Source organism: Schistocerca piceifrons, chromosome 8 (genome assembly GCF_021461385.2).
Source record: "Schistocerca piceifrons isolate TAMUIC-IGC-003096 chromosome 8, iqSchPice1.1, whole genome shotgun sequence".
Classification (NCBI taxonomy): Eukaryota; Metazoa; Arthropoda; class Insecta; order Orthoptera; family Acrididae; genus Schistocerca; species Schistocerca piceifrons.
This window is the reverse complement of record NC_060145.1, coordinates 143,340,652-143,361,950: the sequence shown is the minus strand read 5'-3', so window position 1 is coordinate 143,361,950 and position 21,299 is coordinate 143,340,652. Positions and strand designations below refer to the sequence as shown.

Here is a 21,299-nt window from a genome sequence, read left to right as displayed (position 1 = left end):
AATTCCCCAATTCTGAACGAACTGCGACAGTTTAAAAACTTCTAAGCTTGCTAAAGGTGTATCGAGACGTGAGTGCTGTGTTTCTTGTGGTGGAAACAGGAGTGCCGAAAAAGGGTGGCCGGTGGGGGCAACTGCCTCCAGTGGGAATGCATTTAGTTTACGAATAACGAATATGAAAATGCGTCTGTAAGGTCAGGGCCTAGATTTTTATGAGCTAAAAACCTGGAAAAATTTTCACTTAAATGACCTGAAGATATCGATAATACTACGTAAAAATCATATAAAACGTATGAAAGTGAGTTATAAAATTAATTAAAATAATGAAAATCTTTATAGGAACTGAAACTGCAGAAAGATTAATTACCTTAAAATTGCATTGTTTCACTTTAAGGAATCTCACTCTTTGAAGATATACTAAAAATGTTTTACAACCATTTTAGAGCTATTCTAGCGAATGACAGCATGCATAGTCTCTCCAAAGTGAGGGCACATCTGTTATTCGACAATTTGTGCTTATAGCTACAAAATCTTCTTCAACGTATGTTCAAACGATTAGCGCGTACGCTACAATATTTTCCTTTAGTTTCAAAAACGAATGAACACTACATTTCGCACAGTATCTATATTTCTCTCTCAACATCCAAACCTGGTACAAGCCAGCTACAGTAAGCAACGCGACAATTACTGCAAGCATATGGACCATCACTCTGTTTTCAACACGTAGAAATACATTCTTGAGAAACAGTGTTCCGTTTTCCCTAGTGGTGGGTACACCGCTCTTTTTTGCCAAAATTAAGTGAATGAACTGCTGTGCCCTAAATGGATGTCAAAAACAAACGTATTAAGAATGAAGTAAAACCTTGAAAATGACGTCTGAAAACTAAACTCTATAAAACCACGCGACGTCGACCATCCGCTGTGTCATCTCGAAGGGAATAACCATCTGGACCAGTCGACATATCTTCATACCATCTGGCTGACGGAGGACAACGCACCGTATTTTATTGTCACTGCCATGTCGCACTTCTTCCACTACAGCCCTCTTCCACAAGTGCCGTGGTTTGCTGGCTGCTTGGAGCAGAACAACCTCTCCAATTCTCGGTTTCCTTTGCGAAGGGTATCCCTTCACCTCTTGGTATTGTCTTAGCAGCAAGAGGTATTCGGCCTTCCACCTACGCCAAATGTCCTCATTGACATTTTGTCTGTCGTAACTCCTTGCTAAGGTCCCTTTTAGTTGTTGACTCTGGCCCACATGGAATAGCTACTAATTTCCCACCATTTACGCTACTGGCCATTAAAATTGCTACATCACGCAGATGGCGTGCTACAGACGTGAAATTTAACCGACAGGAAGAAGATGCTGTGATATGCAAATGATTAGTTTTTCAGAGCATTCACACAAGGCTGGCACCGGAGGCGACACCTACAACGTGCTGACATGAGGAAAGTTTCCAACCGATTTCTCATACACATACAACATACATACATTGACCGGCGTTGCCTGGTGAAACGTTGTGATGATGCCTCGTGTAAAGAGTAGAAATGCGTACCATCAAGTTTCCGACTTTGATAAAGGTCGGATTATAGCCTATCGCGATTGCGGTTTATCGTATCGCGACATTGCTGCTCACGTTGGTCGAGATCCAATGACTCAATAACTGCAGAATATGGAATCGGTGGGTTCAGGAGGGTAATACGGAACGCCGTGCTGGATCCCAAGGGCCTCGTATCACTTACAGTCGAGATGACAGGCATCTTATCCGCATGGCTGTAACGGATCGTGCAACCACGTCTCGATCCATGAGTCAACAGATGGGGACACGTTTGCAAGACAACAACAATCTGCACGAACAGTTCGACGACGTTTGCAGCAGCATGGACTATCAGCTCGGAGACAATGGCTGCGGTTACCCTTGACGCTGCATCACAGACAGGAGCGCCTGCGATGATGAACTCAACGACGAACCTGGGTGCACGAATGGCAAAAGGTCACTTTTTCGGATGAATCCAGGTTCTGTTTACAGCATCATGATGGTCGCATCCGTGTTTGGCAACATCGAAGTGAATGCACATTGGAAACGTGTATTCGTCATTGCCATACTGGCGTATATCCCGGCGTGATGGTATGGGGTGCCATTGGTTACACGTCTCGGTCACCTCTTGTTCGCATTGACGGCGCTTTGAACAGTGGACGTTACATTTCAGATGTGTTACGACCCGTGGCTCTACCCTTCAGCGTGTATCGAAAACCGACACACACGGACCGATACCTGCACAAACTGTCAAACCACCACCCGAGCCAGAAAAGAGGCATGATTAGTACGCTCGTAACGAGAGCAGGACGAATATGTGAGCCGCAACACCTGAAACGAGAAATGCAACACCTGGAAACTGTTCTGAGGAGCAATGGGTACTCCACAAATTACATTAGAAGTGTAACAGAGCCAAACACTCGGCGAAGTAAGGAACCAGAAGAAGAAATGTCGGGTACGGGCTTTCTGCCATACATTCCCAGAGTGACGGACAGAATTGGCCGTATATTGCGCAAACATGGCGTAAAGACGATTTTCAAACCGACAAGGAAGATCAAAGAGTGTCTTAGATCGGCGAAGGAGAAAAGAGACCCACTTGCAATGTCGGGAATATAACGTATACCATGCACATGCGGTAAAGTTTGTGTCGGAATGACTGGACGATCCATTAACACCAGGATCAAAGAGCATAAGCGACATTGCAGGTTGGGGCAGGTGGAGAAATCGACCGTGGCAGAGCACGCACTGAATGAGACCGACCACGTAATAAAATTCGCCGACACGGAAGTTATGGCTGTAGAGAAGCACTATCACACGCGCTTGTTTAGAGAAGCTGTAGAAATACAAAAACACGCGAACAGTTTCAACAAGAAAGAGGAAAGCCTTAAGGTAAACGGATCCTGGCTTCCCGTACTGCAGTGAACGACCGTCGCAGGTAGCATGAGGAGTACCGCACCGGAAATGACCGCGGAGAAGCCCTCGGACGTTGGCGCGCCAGGTGCATATAGTCTGCGGCCGCGAGCTCGGCTCCAGTTCACCACCGGCAATGGAGGGTGAAGCTTTGACAATGCCAGCCACTCGTGCTGGCGAAACGTCAGAAAAATATTTAGATGAACGTCGGCCGAAGAACCCGAGACAGAAGCCAATAGGCAGTTTGTCAACAAGTGGCCACAAAAGCCTTAACAATTTTGTGTCCTTAGGTTAGTTAGGTTTAAGTAGTTCTAAGTTCTAGGGGACTGTTGACCACAGCAGTTGAGTCCCATAGTGCTCAGAGCCATTTTGACTTTGTAGACAGATTGATATCTGAACTGGAGAACATAATGATCGTTGGAAGTGTTCTTCCTAAGTTATTTTCCTGGATGAGACAACACTGAACTCATCAGGTTACCTTCCAATGGGAAAGCTGTTGCACTCAGCGACTGTTATATTGACTTGTAAATTATAAATTTCAGCAATCAGTCGTCCTTTTTAAATTTCATTGGCAGGTCTAGATTTCAGCTAGAAGCTAGCCATTCTCAATGCACTATTATTTATGCCCAGTGCATGTAATGTCTGTTGGTCGGGCTTCATCCACAGTTCATTGAATACTCAATTCAATGAACTGTGAATGAAGCCGAGGCGCAATGGGCACTGCATCTCGAATTTTCTACATGCTTATGCTGAGAATTTCACAGCACTGGCACTACGTATTTTTAGACAAGGTGTCGTCAGTCTTTTTTATTTATCGCCCATTTTTGTATGTTGTTAATACAAAATTTTCTAACTCTTCACCGGCTCCATAGTACTGGTTATTTACAAAGTAGGGAAGTAATTTTAATTTATAAAATTTCTAAAGCAGAGTTGTACCAGATTAAAACATACAATGATAACTGCGTACCAAATATTTTGTGTCAAAGTCTTATGAAAACATAATGGAATTTTTTTAAAAACTTTACTGCCTACCGATCACCATGAAAAGTGAGACCAGGTTGACAACCACCGTTTTTGAGTGAATTTCTCTTACTTTACTGAGTGCCCCCTGCAGCAGGAGTTCATGTCCAATTGAAGCGCATTGTGGTAGTTTGTTTCACAGTTCAGTTCACAATCACTGCCATACTTATTAACTACCGTCAGGTCGCGTTATCAATTTATTACAGTCACAATTAAAGTCGAGCCACCACCTGTGGCTCAACTCTGGCATCTCTCTATTAGAACAGCTTACTTTACGAACACAAGGGGAAATATAATCATTTTGTTAAGGTAGCGTATATTCCATTTAACTCAGGTTTTTTATGAATAAATCTGTCGTGATATTGGTTTCTATCTGTTATTCAAGTAGACAACAGATCTTGTTCACCTTTAATTGTACCACTTACTTTAGTGAGAAATAATAGGAGCAGTTTATTGCGTATAATTTTCACAGTAATGTCACTGAAGTGTTGGTTCTGTGTCTTAGAGATTCGGAGAGGCAGAAGTTGGTTAGAGCTACCAACATGCCTGTCCACCAGAGAGACGTGTTGTAAGTTAATAATTAAACCTGAATAAATTGCAGCAGGCTTTATCCGACTTAAAGTTAGACTCTATACACGTATACCAATGTGCTCCCTTGAATGCCAACGCTTCGGTTACACCAAAATTGTTTGCAGAGGTCAGGCTACGTGGGGAAGAAATAGCACATCTTCCCATGAAGCTAGTACTCAATGCACTGCCTCACTCATGTGTTTCAATTGCTCCAAAAACTATCCATCTACAAGTACTGGTAACGAATGTGCAATATTTCAGAAAGAGAAGGAAATACAAGAGGTAAAAGCTACACCACATATCTCAAACTCTGAGATGAGGCATGAGTAACCCCACAAAGCCACCTACTTTCATGAAATCATTCACCTCAGAATTTAATCTAGCTTAACAAAAGACTTGCTGGCACGCAGTCGTTGACAGCTGAACGATCACAAAAGCCTGCATCTATAAATGTACCTGCAATCCTGCATCAATAAATGTACCTGCAATCCTGCATCACTGGTGAAACAACGAAACTGTCCTACGACTGAAATGATAGTGACAACAGGACCTACTATTGGGGAGAACAACACACCCTTACGGTAGACAGAAAAACAGAATAAAACAGTTTTTTGTCGTAAAAACACTACCACTATCCACAAAATCCACAGCTTGGACATATGACTCATGCTGTTCAGACTTGACAGGTCAAGGTATAGGAATTTTTGTATACTGTAAATACAGTAACCTTTTAGAAGTGACAGATTTATTCTGAAGTGCTGTGTTCTTTATTTGTGTTGGGAGATCATTGTACAATTTTATTCCATTATATTTAAAACAGCTGTAATGGTTTGCTGTTTTTGTCATAGTGGTCACAATCTGTCTGATGACTTTTTCTTTGTAAAACAGTAAGTCCAGTAAATACTGGCATATGAGCGTAAATGTACTCAATTTTGGGCTCAAAGTATTGAATGAAAGAGATCAAACGCCATTGATGTCTCGGTATTGATATTTACTAGATTTCTTATTGATTTGATCATAAAACATATTTTTATTCTGTAATTATTTTATTTGTGCTACACTTGTTCTATAGCTTCATACATGTGAGTAAGTCACTTTGATGTGAAACGAATCAATGCATGAATTATCAATATCAATCCACACAACGTAATGAATGGCATATAAATATAAATATGGACAAAGAATGCAATAATAATAACAATGCAACAGTGGTGAAAAAAGTTAATGAACATTTGTGTGTTCTTCAGTATATTTTATATGTTACTTAACATTAAAATAGATATATAATGGACCATAATTAACAGGAATTTTCAATTAAGTGGATTACAAGAGAGCATCATATAAAAGGTTTTATTTACTACCAGTAAAAGTTCTCCCATTGTACGAGATTGGTGTTAAGTGGAAACCAGTACATTTTTACATTAGTTTCAAGAAAAGATACACTGTTTGATCAAAAGTATATAGACACCCCTATGTAATGAGGAATTGAGCAGCAGATGTCACAAGAAATAGACCCACCAGTAAAAAAGGAGGTGGAGGGAGCTGTGTTATCAGTTACAGAGCAGTAGCAACAGAATAGGTCCGTCAAGGAGGACTCAGTAACTTCGAACGTGGGCCAGTCATTGGCTGTCACCCGATTAACACATCTCTCAAGAACATTTCTACCAGAATGGTAGAGAGCTGCAGAAATCAACTGTTAGTGATGTGATTAGGAATTGGAAATTCAAAGGAACAATCAAAGCTAAACCAAGACCAGACAGACATCATTTATTGCTACACAGGGACCATCCAGTATTGCTGAGGATGGCTATAATAAATTCCATGACATAAGCTGGAGCAATCACTTGTAAGTTCCCAAATGCTACCAGCAGTCAAGCTTGCACAGTTACTGTGAATGGAAATGAAGTATGCTTCTTGACAGAGCATAAGGGAACGATGCGGGAGACCCGCACCGCAGTATGAGGCAAGGTCCTAATGGAGATGGTTTGCCGTTGCCTTCCTCCTACCGTAATGGGATGAATGATCATGATGAAGACGACACAACAACAGTCAGTCATCTCGGGGTATATGAAAATCCCTGACCCTGCCGGGAATCGAGCCCGGGAGTTCATGCACGGGAAGCGAGAACGCTACCGCGAGACCACGAGCGGCAGACTTCCTGTGCGTAGGAAGTTAAAAATAATGGGGTACAATAGTCAAGCAGCTCCTCATAAGCCACATATCTCTGTAGTCAGTATTAAGGGACGCTAAAGGTACAGTAGACGACCAGTAACGAACGATTTGGAGTGATGATCAAACTATACCCTGTGTCAACCAGATGGAAGGATTTGGGTTTGTTGGATGCATGGAGAATGTTACCTGCCGTAATATGTAGTGTCGTGTCCTGACATAGGTGGGAGAGGGAAAAAGGGCTTACTGTTCAGAGCAGAAGGCAGAAGGCCAATTCACAGTGAAGGCATTTCATTGTTTTCTTCTTTCTGAGCCAACACTGGTACAGGCATTTACTAAAAATGCAGGTGGTGAGACTCGGTAGGGAACTCGTTGTGGAGACTCTTGGATAAGCAGGGTTTTGAAATAGTTGTTTATTCCAGACAGGACTGACTAATACACTGCAGGCTAGTTCTGGGGTTAGAAAAAGCATGAATAACGCTGTTAAACAGAAGCCAGTGCAGAAGTCCCAGGAGTGGATCCTAACCACAGTAGCAAACACTAGCAGCTTCGTAAGGCAACAACTTAGTTGCAAAACAAAACATAATGAATGTGACACTGTTCACTGAGGCGCTCCAAGAGGGAGAGCAGACTTGCGCGGAGCTGGACCGAGGCTGGAGTCGACGGACGCGGATTCGGCTTCCTGATCGTCTGACTGAGAACTCTGCCAAAATGCGGAATCTAGGGGTTTTAAAGAGTCGAGTGGGGGAACTGTTTTTCCCACTTAAAGCCACCCAGTCAATCCCGTAGGTCTCTTGCAGGTGCCTGCCAATCATGGTTTACTTAGGTCCCCTCTACTGCTCCTAAGGCGGGGATGTTGGTGCAGTTGCACTAAGTCCGTATTTGGTATCAGCTTTGTTCAGCTAAAGCTAAACGTAACTGCTCTGTCAAATAAGGCTTGCAACATTATGGTTATACGTCATTTAGCCCCGCCCCTCGGGCTCTCCGGAGTAGGGACTGCTCTCTTTCTAACCCTTGTGAGTCTACTGACGTTGCTGTTCTCAGGGCTGGTATCAAGCTGGCTTTATACACTAGTACGTGCCTGTTGGTTACAAAGTTCTACGGTGACAACCTACTACAGCGTCTAGACGACATATGAAGTTACACGTTAATTCCTCGAAGAGTAACTAACGCCCTGGGAACGCGTCTGGGGGCGTCTGCATTTTCGCAAGGCTCTCCCCTTACTGTTTACTTCAAGTAACAATATCTCTCCTAGTTTCGTCTGCCCTCAGCATAGTCTGTGCATCCGCGCTTTGTAACGCCTGTCCTCCTTTCTCACAGCTTCAAGATAACACTACAGTAGCAAGGAATAATCAATATATTACGGTAGCGACTGACAACTGTAGTTACGGAGGAGGAGGTGTATGGCTTTTTTTTTTTTTTTTGCTGTTAGGGTCTAGCCCTCTTATTATGTGCAAGCCAATTCATTACGGGGATGTTATTGTCGTGTAACCACTCCGCCACAGGCCGTGCATTATGAACAGGTGATCGATCATATTGAAAGATGCAGTCACCATCCTCGAATTCCTCTTCAGCAGTGGGAAGCAACAAGGTGCTTAAAACATCAATGTAGACCTGTGCTGTGATAGTGCCACGCTAAACAACAAGGGGTGCAAGCCCCCTCCATGGAAAACACGACCACACCATAACTACACCGCCTCCGAATTTTACTGTTGGCAGTATACACGCTGGCAGATGACTTTTACCGGGTATTCGTCATACCCACACCCTGCCATCGGATCGCTAATTGTGTACCGTGATTCGTCACCCCACACAACGTTTTTCCACTGTTTAATCGTCCAGTGTTTACGCTTATTACACCAAGCGAGGTGTCGTTTGGCATTTACCGGCGTGATGTGTGGCTTATGAGCAGCAGTTCGACCATGAAAGTCAAGTTTTCTCACCTCCCACATAAGTTTCATAGTATTTGCAGTGGATCCTGATGTAGTTTGGAATTCCTGTGTGATGGTCCGGATAGGTGTCTGCCTATTACACATTACGACCCTCTTCAACTGTCGGCGGTCTCTGTTAGTCAACAGACGAGGTCGGCCTGTACGCTTTTGTTCTGTACGTGTCCCTCACGTTTCCACTTCACTATCACATCGGAAACAGTGGACCTAGGGACGTTTAGGAGTGTGGAAATCTCCCCACAGACGTATGATGACACAAGTGACACCCAAGCACCTGACCATGTTCGACGTCCGTGTGTTCGAAGAGCGCCCCATTCTGCTCTGTCACGATGTCTAACAACTACTGAAGTCGCTGATATCGAGTGCCTGGCAGTAGGTGGCAGCACAACGCACCTAATACGAAAAAACGTTTGTTTTGGGGGTGTCCGGATACTTTTGATCACATAGTGTGCCTGAAATGAATAACTCAGGTGAAAGGGACGGAAAGTAAATGGGATGGAAAAATTATAGGAAGGAAATAATGACTTCCAGCCGCACACAGCATTGCAACAATCCAACAGAGAGAGTTGAAAATTTGTGCCAGATCAAGAATCGAACCAAGATGGTCTGCTTCTCTCTAACATTTTCCCTAACCGCCTAGGCCATCTGAACACACTTTCCATCAGTCCCAAATTCCCAGCTCCCCACTCGCCGCACCGTAATGACCTCCGCCTATTAACCCCCTTCTCACAGATTTCTGATTCCCGGAGGACTCCGGATGTTGATTGTGCAACCACACTGAAACTTTTTCATCAAAAGCCGTCGCAACATAGAATTATAGATATGAGTGGTGTCTGTTCTTTCGGACATGTCTTGTGAGATCAGTTGTCCCTAGTGAGAATTACTCGTATTTTAGTTTACGAGAACGAAACAGAACATTTAACCACAAGGTCTGGATTTTTATAAAACAACATAACTAAGAAATTATCACTAGAACTACCTGAAAACAACGATAAAACAACGTAAAAATGGTATAAAACATATGTAAAGTGAGTCAGAAAATCAACTAGGGTAATAAACAACTTTGTAGGAGGTTGGAACTGAAATTAAGAGAGGAAAATTAATTTAAATTCGCTACGTTTTTCTTTACATCTCACTCTTTGAAGATGCAGAAAATTGTGTAAACATCGTAGACCTACTGCAGCATGACACTCAGCATGTAGAGATACTTGTTAGTGAAGGAGCGTCTGCTGTTGAAGAATGTGTGCATGTGTTTAGAAAATTCGGATAGAATATTCGGGTAAACAACTGGAGCGTGGACTTTGATATTTTTCTTTAGTTCCAAAAACAAATCTAAAAAAATTGACACACGAATTTCAATATTCCTCAATTGGACATTAAGGCGAATGCCCACTAGAAAGTAAATTTCTGCGAGTTGTTTCATGTGGGAGCACCCTCGACAAGTCGTCGTGTGCAAGTTTTGTCAGCTTGCAGAAGTAGCTTCTACAAGTTAATGGAAGCAGCTTCTGGCATCTGGTTGTAAATACTTATCGAATTTGTCAACTGCTTGAACTTTTTCTCATACTTGTAGAAGTTTTGTATTTTCGGTACTGGTATGGTACGCAAAAGTCAGTGTCGAAAAGCAGAATGGTGCAAAGAAAAGATGGCCAAAAGAAATGTACCACAAAAAACCTTAAACACATACAGGGTAAATCATATGCCGCTATCGCTGTCATTTTGCACATCCTGCAACGAAAATGACAAAAGGATTGAGAAGTAACAGAAGTGATAACAGCGAGAAACCTAACATTGTAATTGGTGATCATGAATTTAGACAAAGCTGAGGAATTCTGTTACCTTGGAAGCAAAATAATCTATGGCAGACGAAGCAAGGAGGACATAAAAAGCAAAATAGCATAGGCAAAGGGGGCATTCCTGGCCAAGAGAAGTGTATTGGTATCAAATTTAGGAATTAATTTGAGGAAGACATTTCTGGTAATGTACATTTGGAACACAGCACTGTATGGTAGTGATTCACCGACAATGGAAAATTGGAACAGAAGGGAATTAAAGTGTTTGAAAGTCATGCTACTTAGCAGTATTGAGAATTAGGTGGACTGATAAGCAATGTGAGGATTCTCTGCAGAATCGACGAAGAAAGGAATTCGTGGAAAACACTAACAAGAACAAGGGACAGGATGATAGAAAATGGAATAACCACCATAGTACTAAAGGGAGCTACAGAGGTAAAAGCTAAAGGGGAAGTCAAAGATTCAAAGATTGGGATACATCCAACAAATAACAGAGCATATAGGGTGCAGTGCAAGTGCTTGTCCGAGATCAAGAAATCAAGAAGTTGGCCCAGGAGAGGAATTCATGACAGGCGGCATCAATTCGGCCAGAAGACTGATGTCTAAAAAAAAAAAAGCTTTCAATATATGTGTTGTGGTCTTCAGTCCTGAGACTGGTTTGATGCAGCTCTCCATGCTACTCTATCCTGTGCAAGCTACTTCATCTCCCAGTACCTACTGCAACCTACATCATTCTGAATCTGTTTAGTGTATCCATCTCCTGGTCTTCCTCTACGACTTTTACCCTCCACGCTGCCCTCCAATACTAAATTGGTGATCCCTTGATGCCTCAGAATATGCCCTACCAACCGATCCGGTCTTCTAGTGAAGTTTTGCCGCAAATTCTCGTCTCTCCAATTCTATTCAATACCTCCTCATTAGTTATGTGATCTAACCATCTAATCTTCAGCATTCTTCAGTAGCACAACATTTCGAAAGCTTCTATTCTCTTCTTGTCTAAACTATTTATCGTTTCACTTCCATACATTCTTTTGAAACGACTTCCTGACACTTAAATCTATACTCGATGTTAACAAATTTCTCATCTTCAGAAACGCCTTCCTTGCCATTGCCAGTCTACATTTGATATCCTCTCTACTTCGACCATCATCAGTTATTTTGCTCCCCAAATAGCAAAACTCCTTTACTACTTTAAGCATCTCATTTCCTAATCTAATTCCCGCAGCATCACCCGATTTAATTCGACTACATTCCATTATCCTCGTTTTGCTTTTGTTGATATTCATCTTATATCCTCCTTTCAAGACACTGTCCATTCCGTTCAGCTGCTCTTCCGAGTCCTTTGCTGTCTCTGACGCAATTGCAATGTCATCGGCGAACCTCAAAGTTTTTATTTCTTCTCCTTGGATTTTAATTCCTACTCCACGTGTTTCTTTTGTTGCCTTTACTGCTTGCTCAATATGCAGATTGAATAACATCGGAGATAGACTACAACCTTGTCTCACTTCCTTCCCAACCACTGCTTCTCTTTCATGTCCCTCGATTCTTGTAACTGCCATCTGGTTTCTGTACAAATTGTAAGTAGCCTGTCGCTCCCTGTATTTTACCCCTGCCACCTTCAGAATTTGAAAGAGAGTATTCCAGTGAACATTGTCAAACGCTTTCTCTGTCTACAAATGCTAGAAACGTGGGGTTGCCTTTTCATAATCTATTTTCTAAGATAAGTCATAGGGTCAGTATTGCCTCACGTGTTCCAACTTTTCTACGGAATTCAAACCTATCTTCCCCGAGGTCGGCTTCTACCAGTTTTTCCTTTCGTCTGTTAAGAATTCGTGTTAGTATTTTGCAGCCGTGGCTTCTTAAACTGATAGTTCGGTAATTTTCACATCTGTCAACACCTGCTTTCTTTGGGATTGGAATTATTATATTCTTCTTGAAGTCTGAGGGTTTTTCGCCTGTTCATACATTTTGCTCACAAGATGGTAGAGTTTTGTTAGGCCTGGCTCTACCAAGGCTGTCAGTAGTTCTAATGGAATGTTGTCTACTCCCAGGGCCTAGTTTCGACTTTGGTCTTTTAGTGCTCTGTTAAATTCTTCACTATCATATCTCTTATTTCATCTTCATCTACATTTTCTTCCATTTCTGTAATATTATCCTCAAGAACATCGCCCTTGTACAGACCCTCTATATACTCCATATATATTCAGTCAATTATATATGTCTTCAAAATTTCTGAATAATAGCTGTCTGGATACTTTTGCTCAGATGTGTATATTATTTCTTGTGTCTCGCAGTCAACTGATAGTTTTAGAAGTTGCATGCTTGATTCCTCTTGTACAAATATTGAACGCGTGTGTTCATGTGCTTTATCCTGTTTAGCGTTTATTATGTCAATATGACATTTCCACGCAACTGCGTGAGTGCTGAAAACCCCAGGAACATGGTTTCATTAACAGATTCAGCATCGCCATTAGCATTACTCAGTGATACAGTGGTGACCAGTGGAGTTTTATTCTGCGAATGCAAGAAGTCTACCCGACTGTTTTATTTGCGTTAACAAACTGTCTATTTGATTTTTAGGCCACCGTTGTCAAGACTGTTTTTGTGTGTCATATATTAGAATTGTGGCGGCATCAGCGAAAAGGAAGGTTTTGTTGTTGAATAGGCTTAAAACAATTTCATTTGTGTGAAATAAGAACAATATGGAAATCAAGACTAAGGCTTGAGACATTCATATTTTTTAAATGATATTTATGGAAGAATGTTTAGTACTGGCACTTCCTGAAGGCTTGATCTCATTTGTTTGAACATATTGTTCTCGGTCTTTGAGATAAATTTTAAACCAGCCATGAGCAGTACTCTTATTCCATGGGAATAAATCACTTGCAGCAAAATGCTGTAATCAGTCATGTCAACGGCTATTGTGAGACAAATAAAAATATCAAACAGAAATACCTGTGCATGATGGCGTATTGTCAACACGATTTAGACCAAAATCTGGCAATTAAACGTACTGTACAGACAAGGTACAATGCCATACAATGCCATACACCGTATTTAATATACATTAATCTTTTTTTGTATTACTATTGGTATTCCTGCAATAAGTCATTCTCTTGATCTGGTTTCTCTCATCCCATCTGTTAATTCATAGCCAATTTGGACATCACATGAACAACTTTGTGCTTCCTTGCACCCCCACAAACATTTCAATAACATACGATACTTGTGTACAATTTTGACTGCTGTAAATTGATTTCTGGAGTATTTGTTTCACGCAGAGTTTCTGCAGCATGCGCAATGTCTTGAACCATTACGGTTAACCCTACCCGAAATCTTCTGCAGTTTTACCACATTCTGATTCACGATGTGGGAGCCCACCAAAATGCGGGATTTAAAAATCTATTTCTCATGCTAATGTTGAGAACCCTTAAATATTACCACTACAATGATTTAATCATGAGACTCTGAAGCCTTCAGTACGGAGAAATTAGAAATGTCTTCATTACTTCGTAATTAATTTATAAGAGTGCACGGAAACTCTAGAATCTATGTGAAAGGGTGCTGTATTACACCAAAATAAATGGTACGCTCATTGAGTGAAAATATCGTTAATGAGTAACTGAAATTAGCAGCAATTTATTACAGAAAAGTTCTGCAATTTTTAACCAACACTGTACATGTAACAGGTAAATTAATGACGTGTGAGGGCAATTTCGGAAAGCTGACAAAATTGGCATGAAGCCCAAAGAGTAAATTTTTAATGTAATGTTTTGATCAACCTTCATCAAAATTCCAGTGAAAATATGACTTTTCCAAGTAAATTAACTGCAAAAAATGTGATTTAGTACGTGTAGTTGGCAGCGCAAACACTAAAGAGCATAATGGAAGTAATGGTAGGGCTGTCAAGGTATTTGCGGCGAAAGGTTTTAGAAGTTCCTGTACGTGTTGTAACTTTACATTGCGTGAACTACACAAGGTACGTGAACGCAATAGTTTAATTTATATTTTTGCTGGTAATTATAGAGATTCGACTTTGCCACAATTGCGCAGTAGTGTTTCTGTTGCTTTATGACTAAAAAAATGCGAGCGACGTAAAGGCGGTTTAAAATAACCTCAAAAGATTATCGGCTTCTTCGCTTTCTGTTGATATTATTATTTTGTTAAAAGCTTTTACGTAAATCAGCAGTAAAATAACTTCGTTTTATATATAAATTTGGATGGTAAGACCTTTTACCATGAGATACCGAAGACTGAAGAAAACATACTCTTTTATGTAATAAAATACATTTCATGTGAGTGATTAACTGGAGGACACTTATAACCTATGCGAACCCTTATTTTTTCGCGTTTATACGGCACAGAAATATCTTAGGTCTGAAAAACAATACGTGTAAAACGCGGTGAATTTTTATTGCTCATAGAATACGAAATGGCCCCCAGTTCCCAGAGAATTTCAGATTCCAATACGTAGCCATACACAAATAACTTTTGCTTCTTCTAGAGCTCAAAGAGTATTCATACTTTCCTATTTCGATTATGATGACTGCTATGTAATTAATAACACAAGAGCTCCACATGATCTGGGGCTTATTTTGAAGGCTCATTTTGTTAAATTTTAATATTAATGTTTCTGACCACTTTACTGCATTCTGCCAGTAATTCTGCTGCCTAGACTGGAATCACTCACAGATACAGGTTGAATCAAATAAAACTAACGATCTGGAACCACAAACATATTCAAATGGTCATACACTAAGTGAAACATAGTATGTCGAAGTTTCTTGAGATTTAGAGGTATAAGAAGCAGAAACGCATAGATAAACCAATCAATAAGATCAGTTTGCCATATTTTTCATTGAGGTTTACCTCTCTCTTATTTTGTCTTCGAGACGTGTGTTATTAGTATAGGCGTACTTTCATTCTGTGTTGTCTTAAATATTACTCTATGCATACAGTGATACTCTGCAAACAACTAGAAAGTGCATGACAGGTAGTGCTTCCCATGATACCTTGTATTAGGGTTTCTTCCTGCTTCATTCATAGAGCATGGAATAAGTGGCTGCTTAAATGCACATTGCGATTAATCTGATCTGGTTTTTGCGGTCGCTGTGGGTGTAGTGTGTTTCTAGATTCTTCTTGTAATATTGATCCTGAAGCTTTAACAAATTTACATAAGTATACAACATACAGTTCACTACATGACCATGGAACTAGATATTGTTAAGACTTATACATAAACAAGAAAAAATAAAAAATCCCGAGTAGTATGGTAGACAATGGCCTAAAACTGTATAACAGGCTGCTGTAGGCAATTAATGGTGTAAATGCACTTCATATCTTTATCCGAAAGCTAAAAACCTATCTGGTAAGTAAAAGCTGTTGCACTGCACTGTAAATGAATATTTAATATAATTATAGATAGCTACTTCATGTTCATGAATACTTCATGTATTAACTAACACTGTATGGCACAATTGTAAATGTTGTAAGGCTAATTATAATAACTGCAAAAACTGTAAGAATCTATGTACATTTATGTGATAAGAAACAGCAGTTGATGACATCCAAACAATTTGTATCATTCTATGGATGAATAAATATACAAATCAATCAGCCAACTTAGCACATCGTTTTTTTGCAGGATAGTTGATATATGTCTTCAAGCATCTGCCAGTTTTGGTTGTTGAGCATTTCATTGAGGCTCTGTTGTGAGCAGATAAACCTGAGGCCATTTTTGCTGTTCTTCATTTATGTGTTCATTATTCCATATCAGTCATATTTGGTATGAGTCCCAAAAACCCATGGGATGATTCATACAAGTGTTTAGAAAACAGTCTCCTTAACTGAAAAGTATTCATGTAGTGAAAGGGAATAGTGAGAATATTTTGCAAAGTAAATAACTGTGTATCTTGCTGAAGCATTTTCAAAATATTTACAGTACTTATGTGCTCATTGCATTTATTTGTTGATGGTGTGTGTGATGGGGGAAAAATGTTCCAGTTGAATTTTCTTTCTTTTCCCAACCACTATAAAACACAAAAAATTCAGGTGTCTTGCCAGGGTTCAGATGGGGTCCAGTAATCTGTTGTAAAAATATTCAGTGACTCCCTGCAGACCTAAAGACATTCAAAATTCTATAAGCTGAAAAGAAATTTGGAAACATACTCAGTTAACCAGTACGTCTGTTAATTATTGTATTATCTAAATTCAAGTGTCATAGTAGCATCCAGTAAGCTACAGGATACGAGAAATGTTAACTGTTAACAGGCCAGTGGTGTTATAAATACTGTAACTTTCTATGATAAACAACAGTGGGACCATTCAGGTAGGAATAGTAATATTTTTATTTCTCCATGGACCTACTCTGTACAGTGGTATTGGACACATCATGTGTACATAGAGTTTAGAAATTCTTCAGTAAGAAATTTAAAAATTCTGAAGTTATAGGCGCGCAAATGTATGTATGTATGCACTGTAACTGTTCATTTGCAATTCATAATATGTAAATATTTTTGACGGAGTTTTTACAGTTTTGGATAGACTTTTTTGACTATCTATTATAATGTTTGTAAAATGGGTGCCGGCTTGAACTAGTGGTTGAGTAAATAAAAACAGTTAAATTTGCTACCTTGGTTGGTTTTTTTGTTGTAGTGACATGCCTATTTATCTTAAACCAGAGAGTTGAGGTGTAATAATCATTTAATTAATTTTGCAGGCTAGCTGAGGTTGGCCGCTTAGAAGAACCAAAGTCTGATGGAAAATATGACACAGGACAACTGTTTCTTCACAGAGTATTTGGCTACCGTGGCGTCGTTCTTTTTCCATGGCTTGCCAGAGTATATGATAGAGATGAGTCTGTCAGGAAGAGAGGAAACAGGTTTGTTCATGTGGTTTTGTCAATAAAAAGTATGTAGATGTAATATTGGCAATGTGTGGTATAATTGCAGTGTTGCACAATTCCCAGTGATTTTAAACTTCACATTCCCCCGTTTTCTCATATCTTTTGGTTTAGGGAGTCTACAATACACACGATGAGATACCATACAGTCGACTATCTTTGGTCATACAACATCCGTTTGCCTCATAAGAGTACAAAAAAATGCCTCCAAAACTATGTGATAATGAAACCTTAGGCACCCTGTCGGATTTACAAAGACATGGATCCTGTGAAACATAGTAATGATGCAAACTTTGGCATAGTAGGTGGTGATAAGACGTTTTTCTTTGAGATGCCTTGAAAGACAATAACTGTAGAGAAATACAAATTGCTAGTAAAATTGAACACTCAAGAGTCTTGTAGAACTTCCAAAGAATGTAAAACCTTTATAACTTGTCACCAGGCAACTAGTCTGGCTTTTTAAAAGCCATACCAGTTGCAACAGGATTTGAACAAGAAGAATGACAAGACTATTCAGAAACTTTTAGTTCTGTAGCACATTATAAATCAATTGGACTGATTCTTATTCTTGCCCTACAAATATGCAAACAACTACCTGTGATGTAAAGCTAGCATTTCCATACAGTAATCTACAGGAGGAGATCTAAGTCAGTCATCTTGATGAATTCAACGATGGCGCAGATACTTTGTTAGTTGAAGAAGGGTTTGTTTGGCTTAAATTCCAAATAATTAGAATGAGAAATTCTCAGATTATCAGACGACGTTAGGATTTGTTAATACTGATGATGACACTTTTATCTTTGATGATACTTTTAACTTAAATAATAAATGAAAAGTCCCCACTTCTGAACCAGAGAAGCGTAAGTATTCTTCAGCTCCTCTCACTAGAAAGGGGTCTCTTGAGTCACTCCCTTCCCAGGTTTCTACTAGTGGGAAAGATGACACCTGCCAGTGGCTGAAGAGCCCAAAAGCAACTGGTCGTAGGGCTTCAGGCTCATTCTCAGTCCCGGAGACTGATTCAGTGAAGGCCTCCCAGCCAGGGAAACCCAAGGAACAGTGTGAGAAATTGAAAAAGAAGACTCCCCAAAAATGAACTTGCGGTGGCACCCACACCACTGCTACCTACAAGCTCTGCGTCTGAGGATGGGGTGGAGATTCTGGCGTCCGCTGAGGACCTGGATCTCGTGGGACCCTCAGATTCAATGGATATAGATTGCTCAGGCAAAAGGTCAGCAGCAGGTGACCCTATGGTGTAAACTGCCTCAGTGAATGTTCCATACCTTCCCAGTCTCATGATGATGTCTTCCAGTGTAATTGTGGCGGTTCTTTCCACCACCTGGCTGAGCTACAGCAACTGTTAAGCTTTACACCTGCTTTCTGCATTGCCCTCCAGGAAACCTGGTTCCCATCAATGCAGACCTCTGCCCTCCATGGCTATAAGGGATATCACAGGAACCGTAGCAACTATACTACTGTCAGGTGGAGTTTGCTTTTATGCCCTAAACTGTCTGTAGTGAAACTGTGCCCCTTCAAACCCATCTTGAAGCTGTGGTTGTCAGAATATGGATGACATAGGAAATAACTGTCTGCAATGTATATCTTCCTCCAGATAGTGCAGTACTACTGAATGTATTAGCTGCACTGATTGATGAACTCCCTAAACCTTTCCTACTTTTGGGAGATTTTAACGTCCATAACCCCCCTTGTGGGTTGACACTGTGCTTACTGGCAGAAATGTCGAAACTCTACTGTCTCGGTTCGACGTCTGCCTCTTAAATACTGGGGTCGCCACACATTTCATTGTGGCTCGAGGTAGCTACTCAGCCTTGATTTATCAATTTGCAGCCCAGGACTTCTCCCATCTATCCACTGAAGAGCACATGATGATCTGTATGATAGTGACCACTTCCCCATCTTTCTGTCACTGCCGCAGCATCAGGCCCAAAGACGCCTGCCCAGATGGCCTTTAAACAAGGCGGACTGGGAAACTTTCACCTGTGATATCACCGCTCACTGTCCCCCACATAGTAACATTGATGTGATAGTTGAGCAGGTGACTACCACAATCGTTTCTGCAGCATAAAACACGATCTCTCACTCTTTAGGGTGCCCCTGGCGAAAGACAGTCCCTTGGTGGTCGCCAGAAAGCACTGAGGTAATTACAGATCGTCTGCGAGCTCTACAGGACATAAGTGGCACCCTTCCCTAGACCATCTGATAGCCTTGAAGTGGCTCCGTGCCCATGATGCTAGCTTTATAAAATGATGGAAACAGGAGTGTTGGGAGAGGTACGTGTCAGCCATTGGGTGCCATACGTCACCTTCCCAAGTCTGGACAAAGATCAGACGTCTTTTTGGGTACCAGACACCAACAGGTGTCCCTGGCATTACCATCAATGGTGTGCTATATACTGATACAAAAGCGATTGCTGAGCACTATGCTTGAGCCTCTGCGTCGGAGAACTACCCTCCAGCCTTTCGTACCCTCAACAGCAGATGGAAAGGAAAGTTCTCTTGTTCACTACATACGACAGTGAATCCTATAACGCTCCATTTACGAGGTGGGAGCTCCTCAGGGCACTTGCACATTGACCAGACACATCTCGTGGGCCGGAACGGATCCACAGTCAGATGATTAAACATCTCTTGTCTGACTACAAGCACCATCTCCTAGTAATCTTCAACCAGATCTGGTGCAATGGCTTCTTTCCATCGCAATGGCAGGAGAGCACCATCATTCCGGTGCTCAAACCTGGTAAAAACCCACTTGATGTGGATAGCTATCAGCCCATCAGCCTCGCCAACGGTGTTTGTAAGCTGCTGGAACGTATGGTGTGTCGGCGGTTGGATTGGGTCCTGGAGTCACGTGGCCTACTGGCTCCATGTCAGGGTGGCTTCTGCCAGGGGCGCTCTACCACTGATAATGTTGTGTCCCTTGAGTCTGCCATCCGAACAGCCTTTTCCAGATGCCAACACCTTGTTGCTGTCTTTCCCCCCCCCCCCCCCCCCCCCCCCACCCCTGCAAAGCGTGTAACACCACCTGGCAACATCATATCCATGCCACATTATGCGGATGGGGTCTCTGTGGCCCGCTCCAGATTTTTATCCAGAATTTCCTGTTGCTCCGTACTTTCCGTGTCCAAGTTGGTGCCTCCCATACTTCCCGCCATATCCAGGAGAATGGTGTCCCACAGGGCTCTGTATTGAGTGTATCACTATTTTTAGTGGCCGTTAACAGTCTAGCAGCAGCTGTAGGGTCATACGTCTCCCCTCACTGTATGCAGACGACTTCTGCATTTCGCACTGCCCCACCAGTATTGGTGTTACTGAGCGGCACCTACAGGGAGCCATCCACAACATGCATTCATGGGCTCTCTCCCATGGCTTCCAGTTTTCGGCCGCTAAGTCCTTAATGATGATCCACTCACTGTAGTGGAGACATATCGATTCTTAGGACTGGTTTCTGATGCCCGATTGCCTAGGCTTCGTCACCTTCGTCAGCTTAAGCAGAAGTGCTGGCAGCACCTCAATGCCCTCCGCTGCCTGAGCAACACCAACTGGCATGCAGATCGCTCTGCTCTGCTGCAGCTCTACAAAACCCTTGTTCAATCCCGCCTTGACTATGGGAGTCTGGTTTATGCTTCGGCAGTGCCCTCAGCAGTGCGTGTACTCAACCCAGTGCACCACTGTGGCGTTTGCCTAGTGACGGGAGCTTTTAGAATGAATCCAGTGACCAGTGTCCCGGTGGAGGCCAGAGTCCCTCCATTGCAGATCAGACGTGCACAACTGCTGGCCAATTATGTTGTACACATTCGTAGTTCTTCTGAGGATCCGAATTACCGTCTCCTTTTTCTACCCGTGGCAGTTAATCTCCTGCATCGGCGGCTCAGATCGAGTCTAACAATTGCAATTTGCGTGTGATCCCTTCTGTCTGAGCTGGAGTCCTTCCCTTTATCACC

General features: G+C 41.7%; 1 protein-coding gene across 1 annotated transcript in view; it reads left to right on the top strand.

Moving 5' to 3' along the window:
- The first annotated feature begins 14,147 nt into the window (after positions 1–14,147).
- The window catches only part of LOC124711936 (polymerase delta-interacting protein 2), a 62,597-nt gene continuing 55,445 nt past the window's right edge, over positions 14,148–21,299 (top strand). The window contains 2 exon segments of the mRNA XM_047242195.1: positions 14,148–14,419; positions 17,159–17,320. Coding sequence (XP_047098151.1) covers positions 14,325–14,419; positions 17,159–17,320 — 257 coding nt within the window. The 5' untranslated portion in view covers positions 14,148–14,324.